This window comes from Vanacampus margaritifer, chromosome 1 (genome assembly GCF_051991255.1).
Source record: "Vanacampus margaritifer isolate UIUO_Vmar chromosome 1, RoL_Vmar_1.0, whole genome shotgun sequence".
NCBI classification, from domain to species: Eukaryota; Metazoa; Chordata; class Actinopteri; order Syngnathiformes; family Syngnathidae; genus Vanacampus; species Vanacampus margaritifer.
The window spans coordinates 18,044,710-18,064,885 of NC_135432.1; the positions used below are offsets into that span (position 1 = coordinate 18,044,710).

General features: G+C 39.8%; 1 protein-coding gene across 1 annotated transcript; it reads left to right on the forward strand.

Moving 5' to 3' along the window:
• Window positions 1-29: 29 nt before the first annotated feature.
• LOC144063746 (neuronal acetylcholine receptor subunit alpha-4-like) lies at window positions 30-17,968 on the forward strand. The gene is made up of 6 exons (XM_077585587.1): window positions 30-1,052; window positions 8,160-8,311; window positions 9,853-9,897; window positions 9,988-10,097; window positions 13,319-14,744; window positions 16,592-17,968. The coding sequence occupies exons 1-6, from the start codon at window positions 971-973 to the stop codon at window positions 16,715-16,717; spliced, it is 1,941 nt and encodes a 646-aa protein (XP_077441713.1). The 5' UTR covers window positions 30-970; the 3' UTR covers window positions 16,718-17,968.
• The last annotated feature ends 2,208 nt before the right edge of the window (window positions 17,969-20,176 follow it).

Here is a 20,176-nt window from a genome sequence, read left to right on the forward strand (position 1 = left end):
CTGAAACGCTGTAAATAAAACAATGAATTGTTGCATACTTGTATGGAATGTTATGTTTGGAGAACACACCCATTTTCCAAAAGGAAAAATGGGTAATTCTCATGAGGCATTGCCATTCACATTGTGGGTTGCATTTTTATAATTGGGTTTTCAATTTTGCACTTCAGTGAGCTGTGATTGCTTGGTAGTGTGCAGCAAATGCTGAGCTTTGTGTATCAATTGACTGGTATGTGTGTGCCATTCAAGAATGTGGCTATGTGTACCTAATGAGAACACTAGTTCCATTTTGTGAACAGGTAAGAGATTTGATGGCAAAGAGTCATCTTGAAAAGGGAGCGACAGGTCTAGCATTTTGTGTGTGAGGTTTTCAGGTTTGTGTGTACAATTTAAAGGAATGCGTGTTACCAACTGTGAAAAACTGTAAGTCAATAGAACATAAAAATGTGAACTTTCTAGAAGTGAGCATGCAGACTCGATACAAGAAATCACTTTGTTGTTATCAAAATTTACCAGTTCTTTAAAATGTAAAAATGTTACTTTACTACAATTACATTACAACGGCCGCAACCTGACCCAGCAAAAGCATTATTTCCCATGGGAAAAATGTTTCAAAATCTCAGTGGTTCCATCGTACATTCTTAGAGGGCTGTTGGAGGGCGAGAGAGTGAAAGAGAGAGAGTGAGAGAAGGAGGGAGGAGGCTGAGAGATGAGAGTCACAGTGAGGGAGTCATGCATGTAGAGGAGCAGGGAAGCGAACTCATGTGATCCGAGGATTCCACCAGAGCGAGGAGGCACCTGCTCGTGTCGAACCCAGGCAGGCAGGCAGGCGTCCCTCTGTCTCAAGTCAAAGTGGACAGCAGAGTGACAGGGGAGGACAGATGGACGAGGGGGAGCAGCAGCAGGCTGACATTGACTCATTCAACATTTGGCTTTTTAATAAGATCATCTGAAGCAAGAGCACACTGTTTCTATGGCGACGTCCTGCGGCTTGAGGAGCATCATGGTTGTAAACAAATGTTTCAGCTTACTTTTGCTGACTCTCGGAACACAAGGTAATTTTTATTGAGAAAATAATGATGCAATGAGTTAGATATATTTATATAGTTGCGGTGTGTCCTTTTAAAGTCATGTTGAAAATGTTCTGAAATAATTTTGAGCTGAAATGAAAATACTGAAAATTGTATTTAATCTCAAAGCACCAAGCAGGTTGGATTGAGATGTTTATCATATTACTGCATCATTGTCAAATTATGGAATAGAAGTTTTAATGAATGTTTTTGGGTGCTGTATCTATGCTTCTTCTTTTTGTCTTTATTTGCCCTAAAAACAAAAAAAAACATTTTTTTTTCATGCCCTTCTCGGCTTGTTATATTCCTGAATCATTTTGGACAAGGTATAATAAACAAGAATAAAAATATGCAGAATTTCTCAAGTTTCTGTTGGATGAGGATGAGCACCTCTGTTGCTTTGGTGACCTGCTAAAAAGCGTTGCTGGCAACGGAGCACAAACACTGCTAACAGATATTTGCTGCTCATGCACTATTGGCCTCAGAGAGCGCATTGATCAAATGAGGACAGAATTGGGTCCAGCAGCGCCTGGAAACCAGCAGCTAACTAACCTGGGCGCACCATTTTGCCGTGTTCTTCATAGCAGGGATTAAATCAATGTTACCTTATTGAAAGTGGAAAACTCTGTCTGATATTTGTTCATTTTTTATAACTTGGTGGGCATTCAAACAATACTTATGTCTTGCACAATCTGTTCTGGGACGAAGGTGGACCTCTTATTTATTCAGTTGTTGTTTTTTTTAAAACAATTTATCCTTCTGAAAAAAATGGAAATTCAACAATCATTACCAAATCTCTATTAACTAAACATCTTAAGTAATTTTTAACTCTCATAAAAGTGGAAAAAAAATAAAAATTAATGTATTGACTTCAGAATTTCTCTCTATGTTCCAGATTTATTTAAGATATTTAAATCCTGTATTTTGTAATCTTTGATTCAAGTTTAGATTTTACTCTGGTTTTATATGACATGATGTAACAGCACTGAAAGACCAAGTTTCATTATTAAATGCATGAAAGAGTTGAAACAGTATATGGAAAAAGAGGAGAACCCTATTTCACCAATTATATATGTAATGCTGGATCCACGTGTCCATTAAATTAAATTTTCAGTTGTTTCAACTGATTTTTTTTATTTTTAGGCTAGGGTATGAGTTTGCGCAACCGCATAAGAATATGTCGTTATACAGAAGTTATGATCAGTTACCACCACCACACTTATGTTTTTCATGCAAATATTTACTGTAATTATGACTTTACAACAAAGTCAGCGTAGGTTTGTGTCTATTTTGCCTTATGACTTTGCAACTACACAACACAAACTTGATACAAGTGATAGATTGACATAATCTTGAAGATCAAAAATTTACAAATGCATTATTAGAACACTTGTACTTTTTTTGAATTTGTAAGAACATCAATACACTTTCACCAGGTTGTCTCAATCAAATGAAAGAAATCAGCTTGAAAAGTGTCTGCAAGGCCAATTAGCACCATCGTCAACAATGAAACATTTACTACTTTTTACAACACATATGACTGCTTTGGCTCACATGGTTTCCTTGCTGGCTTTTTTTTATTTTTATTTTTTTACTTTGAGCGTGCTTCTATTTAATATCAGGAGGATAAGGAACGTAGCAGGCTAATGATGATGATGATACAAAGTTGACTGTTTAGGCTACTCTGCTTTGTTGCTGTTTGCTTGATGGACATGGATTCCGGTGTAAAAAAGATACGACAATAATACGTGGGCAGATATTGATCCTGGGCCTTTAAAATTTGAAGATGCCTGTTTGCAGGCAAGTAAAGGACAGCACATCGGCTTTGATTGAATGTGTAGGAGGACAACAGCAACATCTGTGTCTCTGTTTTATCATGTAGTAGGTGGATGGACTGGATTGTAACTGACATCGTAGTTGCGACTGAGTCAACAGCACCTCTTCTGGTTGTAGCCCAGTAATGCAGCCGGTTTTACAGCAGAGATGTTTTGGAGGTTTTTATTCACAATTTAAAACTGTTTCCAGGTCATGTCTGTAGCAAGCTTTCATCAAAATACCCCAAAGAATGTATTGCATTTTGGTGACCCTTACCAAAAAGTTGTATGCTTTAAGTAATAATATAGAGTATGCTTAAGTATACCTAAGTTTATTTTTCGAGTGTTCTTATTTTTGTACTAAAAGTAAACTTTAAGTAAGCTCCTTGGGACTAAATTGGCCCATTTTAGTACACTTAAAAGTATACTCAGGTATATTAATAAGTATACTTAAGCATACTTTGAAGTATACTTTTTAGTATATTAAAGTACACTATTAGGTATACTTGAAAGGTCCACAGTTTAGTTTATAGGAAAAAGTCCAGTAATGAATTGGCAAGATTCAAACCAGCAAACTCTGGTGTCAAAGGTAGAGACCTTACCTCTATGCTATCCATCCACGTGATGTTTATGGCTTCATAAATAAATTTAACTTATAGTTTAGGTGATGATTTACATATACATCCTAAGTATATACTACTTTAGTATATGTTTCAGTATACTTACAAGTACACTTACCATTTATTTGGCGGAGTATATTTCCAATAAGAACAAGAAAAGTCAACTGGAAGTTTACTCTCCTAATTTTGTATATACTTCAAGCATACTTGAATATACTTCTTTTTGATAAGGGTATGGACTAATTCCATTCCATTCAGTTTAGGCTAGATGGTGGCGCTAGGGATTTAACAGACAAGCAGGAAGCTTCGACAGAACAAAACTGAGCGCCCACAAAAATATTAAAAGCATCTTCTCTCATGGAGGCAGCATTTCATACAATACACTGTGCCTATGTCATGTCTCACATAGACACAACATCAAGTTTGTGCCACTTATCAGAAGCTAACACTGTTAGCTAAAGCTAATCTGTACATCCAACAAAATTCAGTGCGGCTCTGCTGACATTTTTACTTTGACATAGCATGATTATGTTTCAGCCAGACTGAGCCAGTGGCGTCGTCCAGCTGGCTTTAGATTGTCGACCAGCCTATTGATTAGTGGGGGAAGTGTTGTGGGCGTGTTTATTATGTCAATTAGCACTATTATTAGGTGACACTGAGCTTGTTCACAGACACATTTTTGGAAATGGGCCGAAAATGAAGTCTTTATTTGATTGTTTCAGTTACCTACACTCCCAAAAACTATTTGCATACAAATATTAGAAAGTCAATGTCACATAATATTTCACCTTTAATTATTTAAAGACATAATCAACATCCAATTCCAAAACAATCATCATAGTTCTAATGATAGTTGATCGATTAGTGGATGAACCGTACAAAGATAAAAATGGTCATTACGAAATTGCATATATATATATATATATATATATATATATATATATATGTGTGTGTGTACTTTAAAAAAATAATAATAATAATAACTTGCATAACAATGGCCTGTTACCTGTGCAGATTTTTACAGTATTTTTCTGATGGGGAAAATTCAACAACCGGAACAAAATTAATTTATTTCCACTATTTCCAATAAGAAAAAAAAATACCAAATTAAATTTATAGCATCTCCTGAAGGTTGTTTCAGTTGCAATGGTCCACTTCCAAAAGATAAATGTAGTAGTGAGTTAAACTGATAGATGGAGTGATGGATGAATCTATCACATAATATATACTAAATAATAAAGCAGTACCACAGCAGTAATTGAAGTCACTTATATAAATCAGTCTATGATGATGAATGACTCAAATAGAAGGAGGCCCCAACTCAATATGGCGAAAAAAATAAAATTGCTGCGTATACAGATCGGCAATCCACTGTGCAAGCCTCGGGACGAGTCTCTAATTGTTCTGGGACCTCACGAGGTCATATTCTGTGTAATGTGAGTTGGTTCTAAAGGAGCGGGGAGAGGGAGGTGTTCCATTAGATAGGCAGCAAAGGGACACCGGTGCACAGGTGGGAGTACTTTGTGAGGGTGGGGTGACGAAACCTTTTGCAGGCACAACATGTCCTCTGATCCACATTCATTCTCCCTTTTGCTGTTCCCCGCTTTCTAATGTAACCATGACGCCAGCTGGGTCTAGCAGAGGTCGCCTACTGTTTTCATCATTACAAACATGTTCTCTTTATTGCATAAAGTAAATCCAATTCAGACAGGTAGTGAATAGCATATGAAATATTCATGTTTAGCACACAAAATAAGATATTCAAAATGCATGTAATTAAAGCCTTCACATTTTTATAAAGTTGTAACAGCAATGTGTGATAACAGCTACTTTCCAGCCATGCATTTCTATACCGCTTATCCTTATTAGGGTCACAGTTGAGCTGGAGCCTATCCCAGCTGATTCTGGACCGGTCGCCAGCCAACCACAGCACAGTCATTCACAATTACATTCCCATAAATTGTCCAATAAGTGTACGAGTTGTCCCAAATTCTATTGCAGATGGATTAGATTGGGAAAATAAAAAAAGAGAGCGGGGAAAGGAGAATGTACTAGAACGTTTGCTGCTGGGTATTTTGGGGATTCCTGGAACCAATGGAAGATGGTATGCCTGTCAAATCTTTCCATGGAGGATGTGGAAAATGCATACATTATTGGCATTTTGATAACAGAAACTCTGCCGTTTGGAGCTGGCAGTTTCCTGATTTATCGTAATGTCCAGAAAACGTGGGCAGCTTTATTAGAAGTTGGAGGTCTGTGGTGGATGGTCAACAATCAGGCGACAAGTAAAATCAATCGCAGGTAGGACACAACTTCTGAGACACTTGGCAAATTACCATTGTGGAGAAGTTGTCAACTTGCCTCAAAGGATTAATCGCCATTTCAGTCAAGTGCTCAGTGAGAGCTCCAGTGAAAGACTCAAGCCTCAACTCCATCCATCCATCCATCCATCTTCTGCCGCTTATCCAAGGTCAGGTTGCAGGGGCAGCAACTCTAGCAGGGAAGCCCAGACTTCCCTCTCCCCAGCCACTTCAACCAGGTCCTCCAGCGGGATCCCAAGGCGTTCCCAGGCCAGCCGAGAGACATAGTCTCTTCAGCGTGTCCTGGGTCGTTCCCGGGGCCTCCCGCTGGTGGGACATGCCCAGAACACATCTCCAGGGAGGCGTCCAGGAGGCATCCAAATCAGATGCCCCAGCCACCTCAACTGGTTCCTCTCAACGCAGAGGAGCAGCGGCTCTACTCCGAGTCCTTCTCGGCTGACCGAGCTTCTCACCCTATCTCTAAGGGAGAGTCCGGACACCCTGCTCAGGAAACTCATTTTGTTCTTTCGGTCACGACCCACAGCTTGTGACCATAGGTGAGGGTATGAACATAGATCGACCGGTAAATCGAGAGCTTTGCCTTTTGACTCAGCTCCTTCTTCACCACAACGGACCGATACAGAGTCCGCATCACTGCAGACGCTGCACCGATCCGCCTGTCGATCAATCCTGCCCTCACTCGTGAACAAGATACTTGAACTCCTCCACTTGGGACAGGATATCATCCCTGACCCGGAGAGGGCACTCCGCCCTTTTCCCACTGAGGACAATGGTCTTGGATTTGGAAGTGCTGATCTTCATCCCAACTGCTTCACAGTCGGCTGCGGCCAATGAGAGTTTGAGATCACAGTTTGATGAAGCCAACAGCACCACATCATCTGCAAAAAGCCGAGATGCAATGCTGAGGCCACCAAACTGGACCCCCTCAACGCCACTGCTGCGCCTAGAAATTCTGTCCATAAAAGTTATGAACAGAATCGGTGATAAAGGGCAGCCCTGGCAGAGTCCAACCCTCACTGGGAACGAATCCGACTTACTGCCGGCAATGCGGACCAAACTCTGACACCGGTCGTACAGGGACCGAACAGCTTGGGGCTTGGGAACCCATACTCCCGAAGCACCCCCCCACAGGGCTCCCCGAAGGACACTGTCGAATCCCTTTTCCAAATCTACAAAACAAATGTAGACTAGTTGGGTGAACTCCCATGCACCCTCAAGGACACTGCTGAGGGTGTAGAGCTGGTCCACTGTTCTACGGCCGGGACGAAAACTGCACTGTTCCTCCTGAATCCAAGATTCGACTTCCCGACAGACCCTTTTCTCCAGCACCCCTGTATAGACCAGGGAGGCTAGATTGTGATACCTCTATAGTTGGAACACACCCTCCGGTCCCCCTTCTTATAAAGGGGGACCACCACCCCAGTATGCCAATCCAGAGGCACTGCCCCCAAAGTCCATAGCCGGGGATCGGACCACCAAAGTTGCCTTTGACTGCCACCCAGCTCGCTACGCACCCGGCCTCTTTGGCCCCTCCTACAGGTGGTGAGCCCATATGAAGGGGGACCCACGTTGCCTTTTCGTGGTTATGGGTGAAGGCCCAGCCACCAGACGCTCGCCTTCGAGCCCCACCTCCAGGTCAACTCAACTTTATATATATACTAAGCACTTTAAAACAACCACCGCTGCGTGCAAAGTGCTGTATATGGAGCAAAAATATAACAATAAATTAATAAGTTAACATAAACAGTAAATACCACAAAACACTCAAACAATATTGAGTCTCATTCAAAGTCCAAAGCCAAAGAATAAAAAAGGAAAAAACCAACAAATTGCCGTTACTTTGGATTCTTTCTTTCCGATATTGAAGCTGCTTGACAATGGAGCCCAGCCTATCTCCCTCATTCTCCTGTGCTTTATGTTCCTCTTTAGGAGCCAGCGACGTCGTCTCCATGGCAACGAGACAATGTGTTTTGTTTTGGTGTGTTGGTTGTGAAGTGGAAAGACCTATGCTCACACACCCATTTGGGTGAACCTTCAGCCTTCCCATTCCATTCATGCTATATAAAAAGCAGTCCATTTACCGTTTACCATACTGTTCCCCTCCGTTGGTCATTGTTTTAATGTCTTTTGAACGAGTTGTAACGATTCAATCTGATTGCACCTTGTGGTACAGTGACAATAAAGCTGTTCTGATTCCGATTCTCTAGCTGCACGGAGGGATGGAAAAGGATGTTAAAATGCTTGAATGGAAACAGATCATTTCAGTTAGTTCGATATATTTGTTCTATATTTGACATTTTAGTCAACTATTTGTCATTTCTTGTCATCACCTCTTAGTGTGTTGCTATGCTGGACCTCGGGCTCACGCTGAGGAGAAGCTGCTCCAGGTTCTGTTTCTGCGTTACAACAAGCTCTCCAGACCTGTGGAAAACTCATCCGACACAGTGCTGGTCCACTTTGGTCTTTCTATCGCTCAGCTTATAGATGTGGTCAGTAAAATACTCACTACTTCAAGACACAATGTAAGTTAACTCATTCATTGCCATTGACGGCTATAGACGTCCAAAATCCATTTTAACTATTTCTATTAGTTTGACATTTTTTTCCACTTTTGTTAACAAGAGTATGAAAACCTAGGGAAAAAAATATTGTACATTTAGAACAGATATAAAATTTGTGATTAATCGTGAGTTAACCATTGAAGTCATGCAATTAATTACAATTAAAAAAATGTAATCGCCTGACGCAATTAAAAAAAGCAGGGATGTGATTTTTCCGCTAATTCGCGGAATTCCGCTTTTTTTATCTCCCTCCAAAAAAAAAAAACAGATTTTTTTTTGATTTTTTTTTTTTTTTAGTAGTTCATTGTGTATTCACATGACTCCGACAGATAACATCTTCTGCTATAACAAAGACATTTGTGGTATGCTCTAATATGAGTTACTTTTCATTTGGTCATGATACAATTATTTGTTCATGAAATTTGAACTCTTCAACATTATTTATGTGTTAACTTAGTAATCACATTAGTTAGATATGATGATATTCTCAGTGATAGTTTTTAAAAGCAAAGGCAGTCCAATGTTTTTGAATGTGACTGATTTTGAGTTGACTAAAACTGCCATTTTATATGGGATAGTTCAATATACATTGAAAATTTATGCTGTTGTTTTGTCTATTTCTTTGTCATGTGAGTGCATTGAAAGTACTTAAAAAGCATACCTGGACCTAGCTGGGTGCCAGCGGCCCTCAGACCCCGGCTAAATTTTCAGATAATTTCACTTTGGTCAAATCACATCCCTGAAAAAGAGAAAAGATTATAAAAAATGAGGGGCGTCAGGCAATTAAATTTTTTTATCGTAATTAATCGCATGACTTCACTAGTTAACTCACGATTCATCACAAATTTTATATCTATTCTAAATGTACAATAAAAAAATCTAGGTTTTTATATTCTTGTTAACAAAAGTGGAAAAAAATGTTAAACTAATAGAATTAGTTCAAAGTAATTTTTGACGTCTATAGCCGTCAATGGCAGTGAATGAGTTAATAAACCTTTACTTTCTCATGTATGTTCCTATTAAATATTAGTATTTGCGATCCATGTGTTCAATTCAACACATCAAATATACTCTACATAAATCCTGTTCGAGGAATTCTGTTGACTCAGAGAAAACCTGTTTAGTGCCAGGAACAAAATAAATAATATTTGTTTATTTATTTTTACAGTGAGTTCATACAATGAAAATACAAAGCTTGCATGGCCATGAGGATTGTTTTTACTCACACTTAGAGACAATAGTTGTCCCACATGCCCAAGAGTACAAGTCAGCTCTTGGCGAAGTCGTCTTCTCTTGCTGTACAATGTGTCAGCGGCTGAAAGGAGCTTGGCAAAGGTTGCAGCCATGACATGTTAAATTATTTTCTTTTCTCCATTACAGTCTTATCGTAAGGTTTGAGTGCCTTTGTTTCGTTTACAGTGTTCCTACTGTGTTAAAATATAATTTGCTTTCTGTTTCCACCAAACAAGGATGAGAAGAACCAGATGATGACCACGAACGTCTGGGTCAAGCAAGTATGTAAATGACAAGAGGCAAATTGCTACAGTGACTCCAGTTTGGAAGTGCAATATTGTGACTGCTGTGTGGTGAATGTTCTCCTCCAGGAATGGAACGATTACAAGCTTCGCTGGAATCCAGAGGAATACGAGAATGTCACTTCCATCCGTATTCCCTCGGAGCTTATCTGGAGGCCTGACATCGTCCTTTACAACAAGTGAGGGGTTTCCTCCATTACCATACATTGTTAAAATTAGGGATGACCCTTTGAATACATTTCCTACGAAGCAATATATGAACTTAACTTTGAAAAAAAAAGACAGTTTTATGAGAATATCTCGTAATTTGTTCCAGCTTCATCTGTTGAGCAGTTTGTAAACGTGTAAACATTTAACATGTCTGTTCCTGAGAAAGATCGATCGACACACACTCTTAATCAAATCTTTTTGGGTTATTGTTTGATTGCCTACAGTACAGGCCATACGTTTGGACACACTTTCTTATTCAATGCATTTACTTTATTCTCATGACTGGTTACTTTGGAGATTCACTGAGGGCATCAAAACTATGTATGAACTGGTGTCGAGTTATGTATTTAACAAACAAAAAAAAAGGTGAACTAACTGGAAAAAAAATATATTATAGATTCTTCAAAACAGATATTCTTTGCTCCGGTTACTTTTTTTTTTTTTTTTTGCATACTCTGGGCATTCTTACATCTGGGAATTCCTTAAAGACTGTTGGAAAACCCTTTCAGGTGAGTACCTTTTGAAGCTCATCGAGAGAATGCCAAGAATGTGCAAAAAAAGTAATCAGCGAAAAGAGTGGCTATTTATTATATGTATTTATTTGATTATTTTCACCTTTTTTTGTTAAGTACATAACTCCAAATGTGTTCATTAGTTGTCATAGTTGTCGTCGTAGTTTTGATGCCTTCAGTGAGAATCTACAATGTACATAGTCTTGAAAACAAAGCATGTATTGAATGAGAAGGTGTGTCCAAACTTTTGGCCTGTAGAGTAGATACAAAATCATATTATCTGATTAATATTTGTCAAGTCTCTAGAGAACAATTAGGGACTGCTGTGTTTAAGTTGATGTGATAATAATTGTTTTAGTGGTAAATTTGAAATGTATTCCTTGGCTTAACCAAACAAGTTTTTCGTAATTGTTGTTTATGATCTTGACTTTGAATTGGTAAAAAGAATGGTTAATTATGGAGAAATTATTAATGTAATGAGTTTAAACGTTTTAGAAGTCTTATTCAAGTAAGAAATTGGATTCAACCAGTTGGAACAAGATTTAAACTTGAAGTTAAAAAAAAAAGAATCAAAAGTAAAAAGAAAAAAGCCTTATCCAATGGTTGCTTCACTTTCCATTTAGAAGCCAAACAGAAAATCTGATTTTTTTTTCTTTCTTTCTTTTTTAAATTATTACTACCACAACCAAAATTGTTACCAGACATTTTGCATTCTTTGCTTGCTGCTCTAAAATCCAATACAATTCCATTGGTTCCCTACACAACATAAGCTCATTATTACAAACTTTAGATCAGCCGTTTCGACACGACCGACAAAGTTCACAACCATCATGGCTTTATAAATCAATTTATCATGGCCATCCTGAAGTAGAATATAGTAAAAGATTACTTTGACGCAGTCACACACGGTGAATCATGCACTAACGTTGCCATCCTTGAGGCAAGCGTAATCACATCAGCATTAATGTGCAGAATCTGCTGATTCAATTCCAACAGTAGGCGTTACTGGATGAAAACAAGAAGAAGATCGCCGTGCCAACAATCTTGTCCTGTGCCAACGTCATAAAGTACTCTGGCTGTGAACAAGGTCATACTTAATGGGAATGGCCATAAACAAACTTGGTACCATGCGCAAGGCAATACATTAGGCTGAAGAACTAGGAGATAAAATATAATTAAATGTGTTTCAAAGAGCCTCAGATAAAATGCATCCAGTGTGACTGTTATTATGACTGAAGGGAATTCTAAATGGCCAATATAACAATGAAATTTATTAGACATGACATGGTATGAGCAATACAATTACCAAATCGACTTGTCATTCAAAAGTAAGTATATTGTGCTGTCTTCTGATTAAATGGTCTATGGGCTATGAAACTAACAAGACGAGATAAAGGACCAACTGCACACAGGCTGCCATAGTTTAAAAAAGCATATGACACGGGCATCAAAGTAAAACTACAATATGCTCCGTTTTTGGTTTAGATGTCATCTGTGCAATAGCATCTCCCAACTTTGAGTTATTCGTGTGGCTTTCCTTCATTGAAGAAAAGCAAAGTGTATTATTATTTTTTTTTAACTTGAGCTTGTGCCCTCCACTGAGAAGAGAGAGAACACTTTCAAGGTGACGTACATGAGAGGTTTAAGTGTATGATTTGCATGACATAGCCAAGTCACGGAAAGAAGCACTGTATTGTCCTGCTGAGGTGTTGCAGCGTTGCATGGATGTGCTTGCCTTGAGGCAGAAGATAAAAAAAGCTAAGGTAAGGGGGCATGTCCTTGCTGTAAAACTTTCAGACATCGTAATTCCTATTTATGGGCTGCGTTCACAGTTGACATACAGTTTTTGCCATGATATATATAATTCTGAATCCTGGTGCACAGCAAACAAGCGGAGCGAGACAGTCTCATCACAAATACCTCCCATACGCTGTCCAATCAGTTTGTGACTTTATGCATATTTTTCACTGGGTTACTTGGCTCCAAGCTAATATGTAACGTTGGCTTTGTTGAGCTAACTGCACCAAAATGTGTGAACAACGTACAGTATTTGTTTTTCATTTTGGTCCAGACCAAAGTCCACCCAAGACCACTTCAAGAGGTGCATGCTGATCTACTTGTAAATTTGGCTCTGCAAGAGAGTTGAGTTCACTTCAGCATTTAGATGTCTCCCTCTTCCAAAAACACAAGATTCAAATGATTAGCTCACCAGCAAGCTCTATAGAAGCCTGATAATGATCCTGATCATCTCAAGGACTGGAGTCTACTAACCCTGATGTATAGATGCCACCAAAAATCCAGGAGTTTTTTTTTTTTTAAATCAATATCAGAAAGCAGCCCGAGTGAAAATTATATTACAGTTGCTCAGGTCTCAGGTAACAACCAATCACAGCTCAGCTTCAGAAAACAGGTGAGCTGTGATTGGTTGTCGCCTGAGCCCTGAGCAACTGTCATGTCATCTTCAGTCGACACAAGTTGCAAAATGGCCGCCCCCCTGCGAAACGGCTGGACTTTGCTTCATAACTCTATTCCACAAATGTAATGTCATGTTTAAACTATTGAGATAACAAATTATTGTCAAGAAATGTTTGACCTTAGAGATAATTGATAGTATCACAGGGCACATGACAATTTTGGGAAATCACTGCTCTAATTCAAATCCTGTCACTTGTCTGCAGTGCTGATGGTGACTTTGCAGTAACCCACCTAACTAAGGCACACCTATTCCATGACGGACGGATAAAGTGGATGCCACCAGCCATCTACAAGTCTTCATGCAGCATCGATGTCACCTTTTTCCCCTTTGACCAACAAAGCTGCAAGATGAAGTTTGGCTCGTGGACCTATGACCGAGCCAAGATTGACCTGATCAGCATGGCCGGCGACGTAGATCAGATGGACTACTGGGAGAGCGGCGAGTGGGTTATTATGAATGCAGTGGGCAAGTACAACACCAAAAAGTACGAGTGCTGCACTGAGATCTATGCAGACATCACGTACTACTTCATCATCCGAAGGCTGCCGTTGTTCTACACCATTAATCTTATCATCCCCTGTCTGCTTATCTCCTGTTTGACTGTGCTGGTGTTTTATTTACCGTCACAATGTGGAGAGAAGATCACCTTGTGTATTTCCGTTTTATTGTCCCTAACTGTATTTCTGCTGTTGATCACAGAGATAATACCGTCCACATCCTTGGTGATCCCACTCATTGGTGAATACCTGCTGTTCACCATGGTCTTTGTTACACTTTCAATTATAATTACTGTCTTTGTTTTGAACGTACACCACCGATCACCTCAAACCCACGGAATGCCTCATTGGGTGCGAAGGGTGTTTTTGGACATGGTGCCCAGGGTCCTCTTCATGAAGCGGCCCCCCGGCACAGCGAAGCAACACTGCAAGAAGTTGATTGAGATGATGCACCGCCCAACCATTATATCAGCAACGGGCAACTCCCAGACCTTTTGGATGAGTTTAGAGACGGGGCTGACCCAAATAGGACAGGTCGACAAGAACCTCCCAAAGACTCCATCCGACAGCCCAAACATCCGTGTCTGCTCCCCTTCTCCATCATCCTCCCCTGTGAAGGAACTCAACCAGGAAGATTCCCCAGTTAAGGCCAACATTTTCTACCAGTCACCCACTAAACAGTATTCAGGTCTCCAACGAGGACAAAACTCCTCCATCTTGTCTTCTTCTCAACTTTCTTTACCCCCAACTTTCCCTCTCGCACCCCTTCGCAACCTTCCCAAGGAAGGCGCAAATAAACTGTCGTCAAATGGCCGCTCGCTAAGCGCAGAGCAAATATCTGATTTGCAGAGGGAGCTTCCACTGAGAGCGGCACAACGGTGCCACTCGGGCGGCTTCCAGTACTGCTGCCTGCACAACGAAGGGCCGGAGAAATGGACCGGGACTGCAGATCGAACCAAACAACAAGCCCCAACAAACTGCCTCACGGAAACCCTCAAAGCAGAGCCCACGAAAGACCCAAGAAGCCAACAAGAGGCTGTGATTCATCGCATGTCTCCTGCTATGCAACGAGCCATCGAGGGAGTTCAGTACATTGCTGATCATCTCAGGGCAGAGGACGACGACTTCTCAGTGAGTTGTTACCCATGTAAAAAAATACTTCAGTTTTTCAAAAGTATCTCTAAAAGGTTTCCCTGAAAGTAGAATTACTTCCTGCTTTTATTTCTAAAAATCAAGGGAAATGTAGTCCTACTATCCTAATACTGTGGTCACCAGTATAAGCGGCATATTTTGTTACAATGTGGAAACGGCACAGCTTGCTTCCAGTAGCTGTCAGGAAAAAGGTTGAATAATGGTGAGTGCATTGTGTTGTTTAGCCTGTTGAACTGTCAACCAATATATGATTTAGTTAGCATTCAATTAATAACTCAAAATTGACTAGCGATTATATTTGGTGAGAATTTTGTATGGTGAAATTTGTACTCTACGTTTGACCCATCCCCTGAGGGAGCGGTGAGCAGCAGCAGGGGCTGCGCTCAGGAAACATTTGGTGATCTAACCCCCAAATTCCAACTCTTAATGCTGCGTGTCAAGCAGGGCGGCAATGGGTCCCAGTTTTATAGTCTTTGGTATGACCCGACCAGGGATTGAACCCACAACCTTCCAGTTTCAGGGCAGACACTCTACCAGTTGCGTTACAGTTTTTAAGTTTAAAAATCTGGTCATCCTATATAAGAAGTACAGAAAGTAGGTGGTCAGAGTCTTCAGAAAAATAGGTTTTAAGCTGCGTTTGATGCCATTCCCACTTGAGGTTTACTGTCAAACTAAACTTAAAACAAAGAGAATTGGACTTAATGCTAACAAACAATGCAAAACTTCATATATGGGCTAGCGACTAGAATCTGTGTCTCTGTGTCAATGTTTCACACCATCATCAGAACTTTTCATTGTACTTGTGTAAACATTTGCGAGAAAAAAATATCCAAAAATGTTTTATGATGTTACCTGCTTAATATATGTCGCATTGCTTGAGGGAGAGTGCGGCTGTTGCATTTACCTTGATTGAGTTCAACATTCAACCGTTAGTTTGAAAACTTTATGACAAAAAAACAAAACAATTATTATCTCATAATGTCTAATAGGTTTAAGGGATGTAACATTAATGGCGATGTTGCAATATTGAATTGGCCACAATATCACTGTCGTCATGTTACGATATTAAAAGCAGCATATCTCTGGTGGAGAGCGGCGAACCTACTGGCTTGAGTGTAGCTTGTCACTTCTCTTATTATGTACAAAAACACAATATTGCGCTTTTTTTCTAATATGTTTTTTACAATATCATTAGTTTTTACACAGTATCATGGGCTTTTTTTTTTTATATATTGCCCACCTCCACACAATATTGTGATAATTATCAATGTATAGTGTCGTATGGATATTGTTATATCCCAAATAGGTTTATTCTAAATATTTAGATTTTTTTGTCATTTATTTATAGAAGTAACATTTTAGTCTCAGAACATTACGAGTTCTTTCATTATTTTCAGTATGGCCCCAATGCACCTTCATACATCATAGCCATATTACTTCATGACATAAAGCACTTTGGTTGGGAAGCTGCTGAAATAAATAAATAAGGAAGCTACTGAAACAGAAAAAAAAACTTGGTTTCTCTATATCTAAATATCTGTATCATAGATGTAGTAAAAAAAAAAAAAAAAAGAAGAAATAATTAAAAGGATAATAATTTTTTTTTATCACTCTCACAGCAAAGCTCTGGAACTCAGAAATCAACCTTTTCATATGAGAGGACACAATTGAATGACATTTAGGGGCGAGCTGCCCTAATGAAAAAAAATCCACTTGTCCACTTGTGAGGAATCACTCAAGGGTGAAAACCGACAGCTGACTAACAGGACATTGGTGTCTTGGAAGAATTGTTCAATGTCCCTTTTTGCTGTTTCCCTGTCCGTTAGGTGAAGGAAGACTGGAAGTACGTCGCCATGGTCATTGACAGGATATTCCTCTGGATGTTTGTACTGGTGTGTATACTGGGATCAGTGGGACTCTTTCTCCCTCCTTGGCTGGCTGGAATGATCTGAAATCGACTAGCCCAAGAGAAGATGGTTATTTTACCTGTTTTGTATTTTTTTCCCAAACAAGCTTCAAATGTTTTGTCCCAGATTAACATAAAGGTTATGGACAAGGTGGGAAGTCTATCATCAATTCCTCGGAGCTCATAAATACTTTATGGGGCCGTGAAAACATCCCTTTGTACTTCTCCATTTTGACATTGAGCTTTGCATCTCTAACTACCACCTCTGTAACTTGAATGTCACTCAGTAGGGTGCAGACCTCCTCCAACGTTTAACAACCCTAATTTGGATCACCTTCCTAGATGCCCACTTCCTTCTATCTGCCTAAATTTGTCATTAAGAGCTGTGCATTATTCACTGAAAAATCAAGGTCAATATTGACACCTCATGCAATTGCGGCTGGCTTTAATAATCAGTCAACAATCACACCTTCTAGTTGATTATGAGGAATTCATTTTTAATGAATCGTGTCTTGAAGCTTGAGGCAACATTGAGGGCAGGATTTGGTTGCAACCAGCAGAGGCGCTGTTTTTCAAATTCAACTAGTAGTCATCTGAAGAAGAACATGACTGTCTCTGCTAATGGGCTCTTTGCACACAAATCCACAACTTCCTGAACTCAGCACCGCTCCTTCATTTCCTGTCTTTCATGATTGGACAAACTGATTGATCCAGGTGTGTCTGGTCATTGTCGTCATGGTTGCTGAGGTCAGGCACACCTGGATCAATCAGTTTGTCCAATCATGAAAGACAGGAAATGAAGGAGTGGTACTGAGTTCAGGTAGTGGGCAAAAGAGCCCATTCCTCCACGCAGCATAATTCTACTATACAACACCAGCATTGAAAGACTAGTTCAGAACATTCAGAGAGATATTTTATTGAAGTAAATCTGTTCCATCGCAGTTTGAATATGAATTTCTAACATTCAATTTTTTTCAGCATCTTAAATTTTGTTATTTATATTTTTAGGGTGCTTTTTAGCCTTTAATTGACAGGACAGCTGAAGAGTTGATATGGATTATTAACTGAACTTTTGCAAAAATAAAAAAATCAGGGGGGAGGAAGGGAGGGAGAGAGAGAGGCGGGAGGTGGGAGAGGGAGGAGAGAGAGAAAAGCCCTGTTAGCAGTTGACTTAACTCATCTGTTAGATTTGTTTCAATCGTTTTCATTTGACCTATCACAGACCTTGCGGTAAATAAGGAGGAACGTTGCACTAGTACACTGTAGATGTGATGAAATAAAAACATGGATGAGTTTTTCCCATTGTGATTATTGCAGATTTACAACCTTGAAGCAGTTTCCCTTTCAATCTGAGTCTACGGTGAGAACTTTACAAGAAAGGATGTACTGTATGAAGAACACCTTTTGAGATTGAAAGTGAATAAAAGCCTCCAAAAGTCAGCTCCAGATGAAAAACACCCATCATAATTCAACACTAGCAAACACTATACCAAGATTGCTTTAAATATAAAACTGTCTGACAAAGAGCCAGGGATGAAGACAAAATGTGTTATTTACAAACCATTCTTAAGGACACGGACTAAATTGCAGGAAACACATAAGCTCGTGATTGGAGTGTTGAGTCTGTTATAGATTGACAGAAAATTAATTTGTTGTCAAGTGCATACTTAGAAACTTTGTGTTGTTGGCTCAAGTCTCACTTCAACCCTCTTCAACGTTACACGCTTTCACACACATCCGGACTCATACATTATTGTATTCTCAATGTCAATTACACCACCTTGAGAATGGGGGAACTGATGTATTCCATAAATAACACATCTGATGGGGGGAACAAAAACAAATTATACAAAGGCCATAGCCACAAAGGTTTTCTATGCTCGTTTAAACACATCCATCCATTTTCTTAACCGCTTGTCCTCACAAGGGTTGCTGGAACCTATCCCAGCTGGCTTCGGGCAGTAGGCGGGGTACACCCTGAACTGGTTGCCAGCCAATCGCAGCATTCATTTCCCAACTTTTACAACCTAAATGGTAATATTTTTGGTCAAGGAAATTGTAATCATTTATTCCCAACACTCTTAATTTTGTAACATTTCATTTTGATGCATTACATCTAGTACATGTATATGGATTTTTAAAAAAAAAAAAATTTTGCCAATCAGATTTCAGCCTCTTTATGTTACCACGTCAGTCTAATCTGCCCAGAGCCTTCAGAATCAATTGAGCTGGCCAATTTAAATGAAACTGTATTAGCAGTGAGATTTCCAATTCATCTGAATAATGTCAGCATTTTTGCGTCCTCTGATTGTCACGGAAAGCTAAGTTTGTTTAGGAGGAAATGTCTGTCTCTGTAGCAATCTGATTCTGATTTTTTTATGGTTGCATTTCCATTGTTATTATTATTATTATTGTTTTTATTTATTTATTAAAAATAATAATAAAGAGCAAAAATCACACACAAACACAATAAAACACAATTCAAACTTTCAAAAGCCGATCCGGAATAATGTGGATGCACAAAAATTCATCAGTAGTGCAACATAAAAACATAAAACACTAACAATATGTTTGGTTCATGAGTCTGCTGAGTCTGGTGAAAGAAAGGCTGCTTTAGCGTGCTGTTCTCGGCTCTGTTGTGGTAACGCTTGCCAGAAGGCAGCAGCTGGAACAGAGCACGGTTGCTGCATCCTTAATCATTTTCTTTCTCAGTCTTGCCGATGCACCGACTGGTGCCGATGTCCTGCATGCAGGGGAGCTCACAGCCGCTGATCTCCCGACAACCTGATGGCTGGATTTGTCCGCAGCTGCGAACAATACAGTTCCCATAGCACGCTGAGATGCATCATGTTAGCACGCTGTGCCAAACGTCTTCAACCTTCTCAAGTGGAAGAGACGTTGTTGAGCCTTCTTCACCACCTGATCAGCATGAGTACCCAATTACACATCGTCTGTGATGCTAATACCCAAGAACATAAACTGGCTCACCCTCTCCTACTGCATCAATGCGGGCCAGAAAGTCCACGACCAAATCTTTGATCTCCTCCTAGGTTAGGTTAAACCCCAATGAAGGATCTACAGTGAGTGCCATTCAAGTCACCGGTGTTGTGCCCGCTAGATGCGCCACACATGCGGATCGGCACACTTGATCGGCAAGTGTAAGCTTGGTGAGTAAGTGCCGTCTCCAGAAGTGAAACAACAATCCAGGTTTTTAATTTCTTTTGGGGTTTGGGCTCAACAAGTAGCCACTTGGCGCTCCCTAGCTCAGCGGTGAGAGCAATGAAAGGCATTTTTTGCATTGGCACACGGCGGGGGTGAATAATGGCAAGCTCAAAATGAAGCCGCTTTTGCAGATGCTTCTTAGCTTTGCACAAGTTGACGGGGTTAAATGGGAATCATTCATTAAAATAAATAAATAATAAAAAACACTAGTACGTGCCAGTGCTGAAGGTATTGCATTATGCATTAGTCAAAAGGCCACCTGCTATTCAAAGTATTATCGCAC

Coding starts and splice junctions, on each gene's coding strand:
- LOC144063746 (XM_077585587.1), top strand. CDS start 971: ATGGCGACGTCCTGCGGCTTGAGGAGCATCATGGTTGTAAACAAATGT. Junction 10,098..13,318: donor GACATCGTCCTTTACAACAA/GTGAGGGGTTTC, acceptor ACTTGTCTGCAG/TGCTGATGGTGACTTTGCAG. Junction 14,745..16,591: donor CAGAGGACGACGACTTCTCA/GTGAGTTGTTAC, acceptor CCTGTCCGTTAG/GTGAAGGAAGACTGGAAGTA.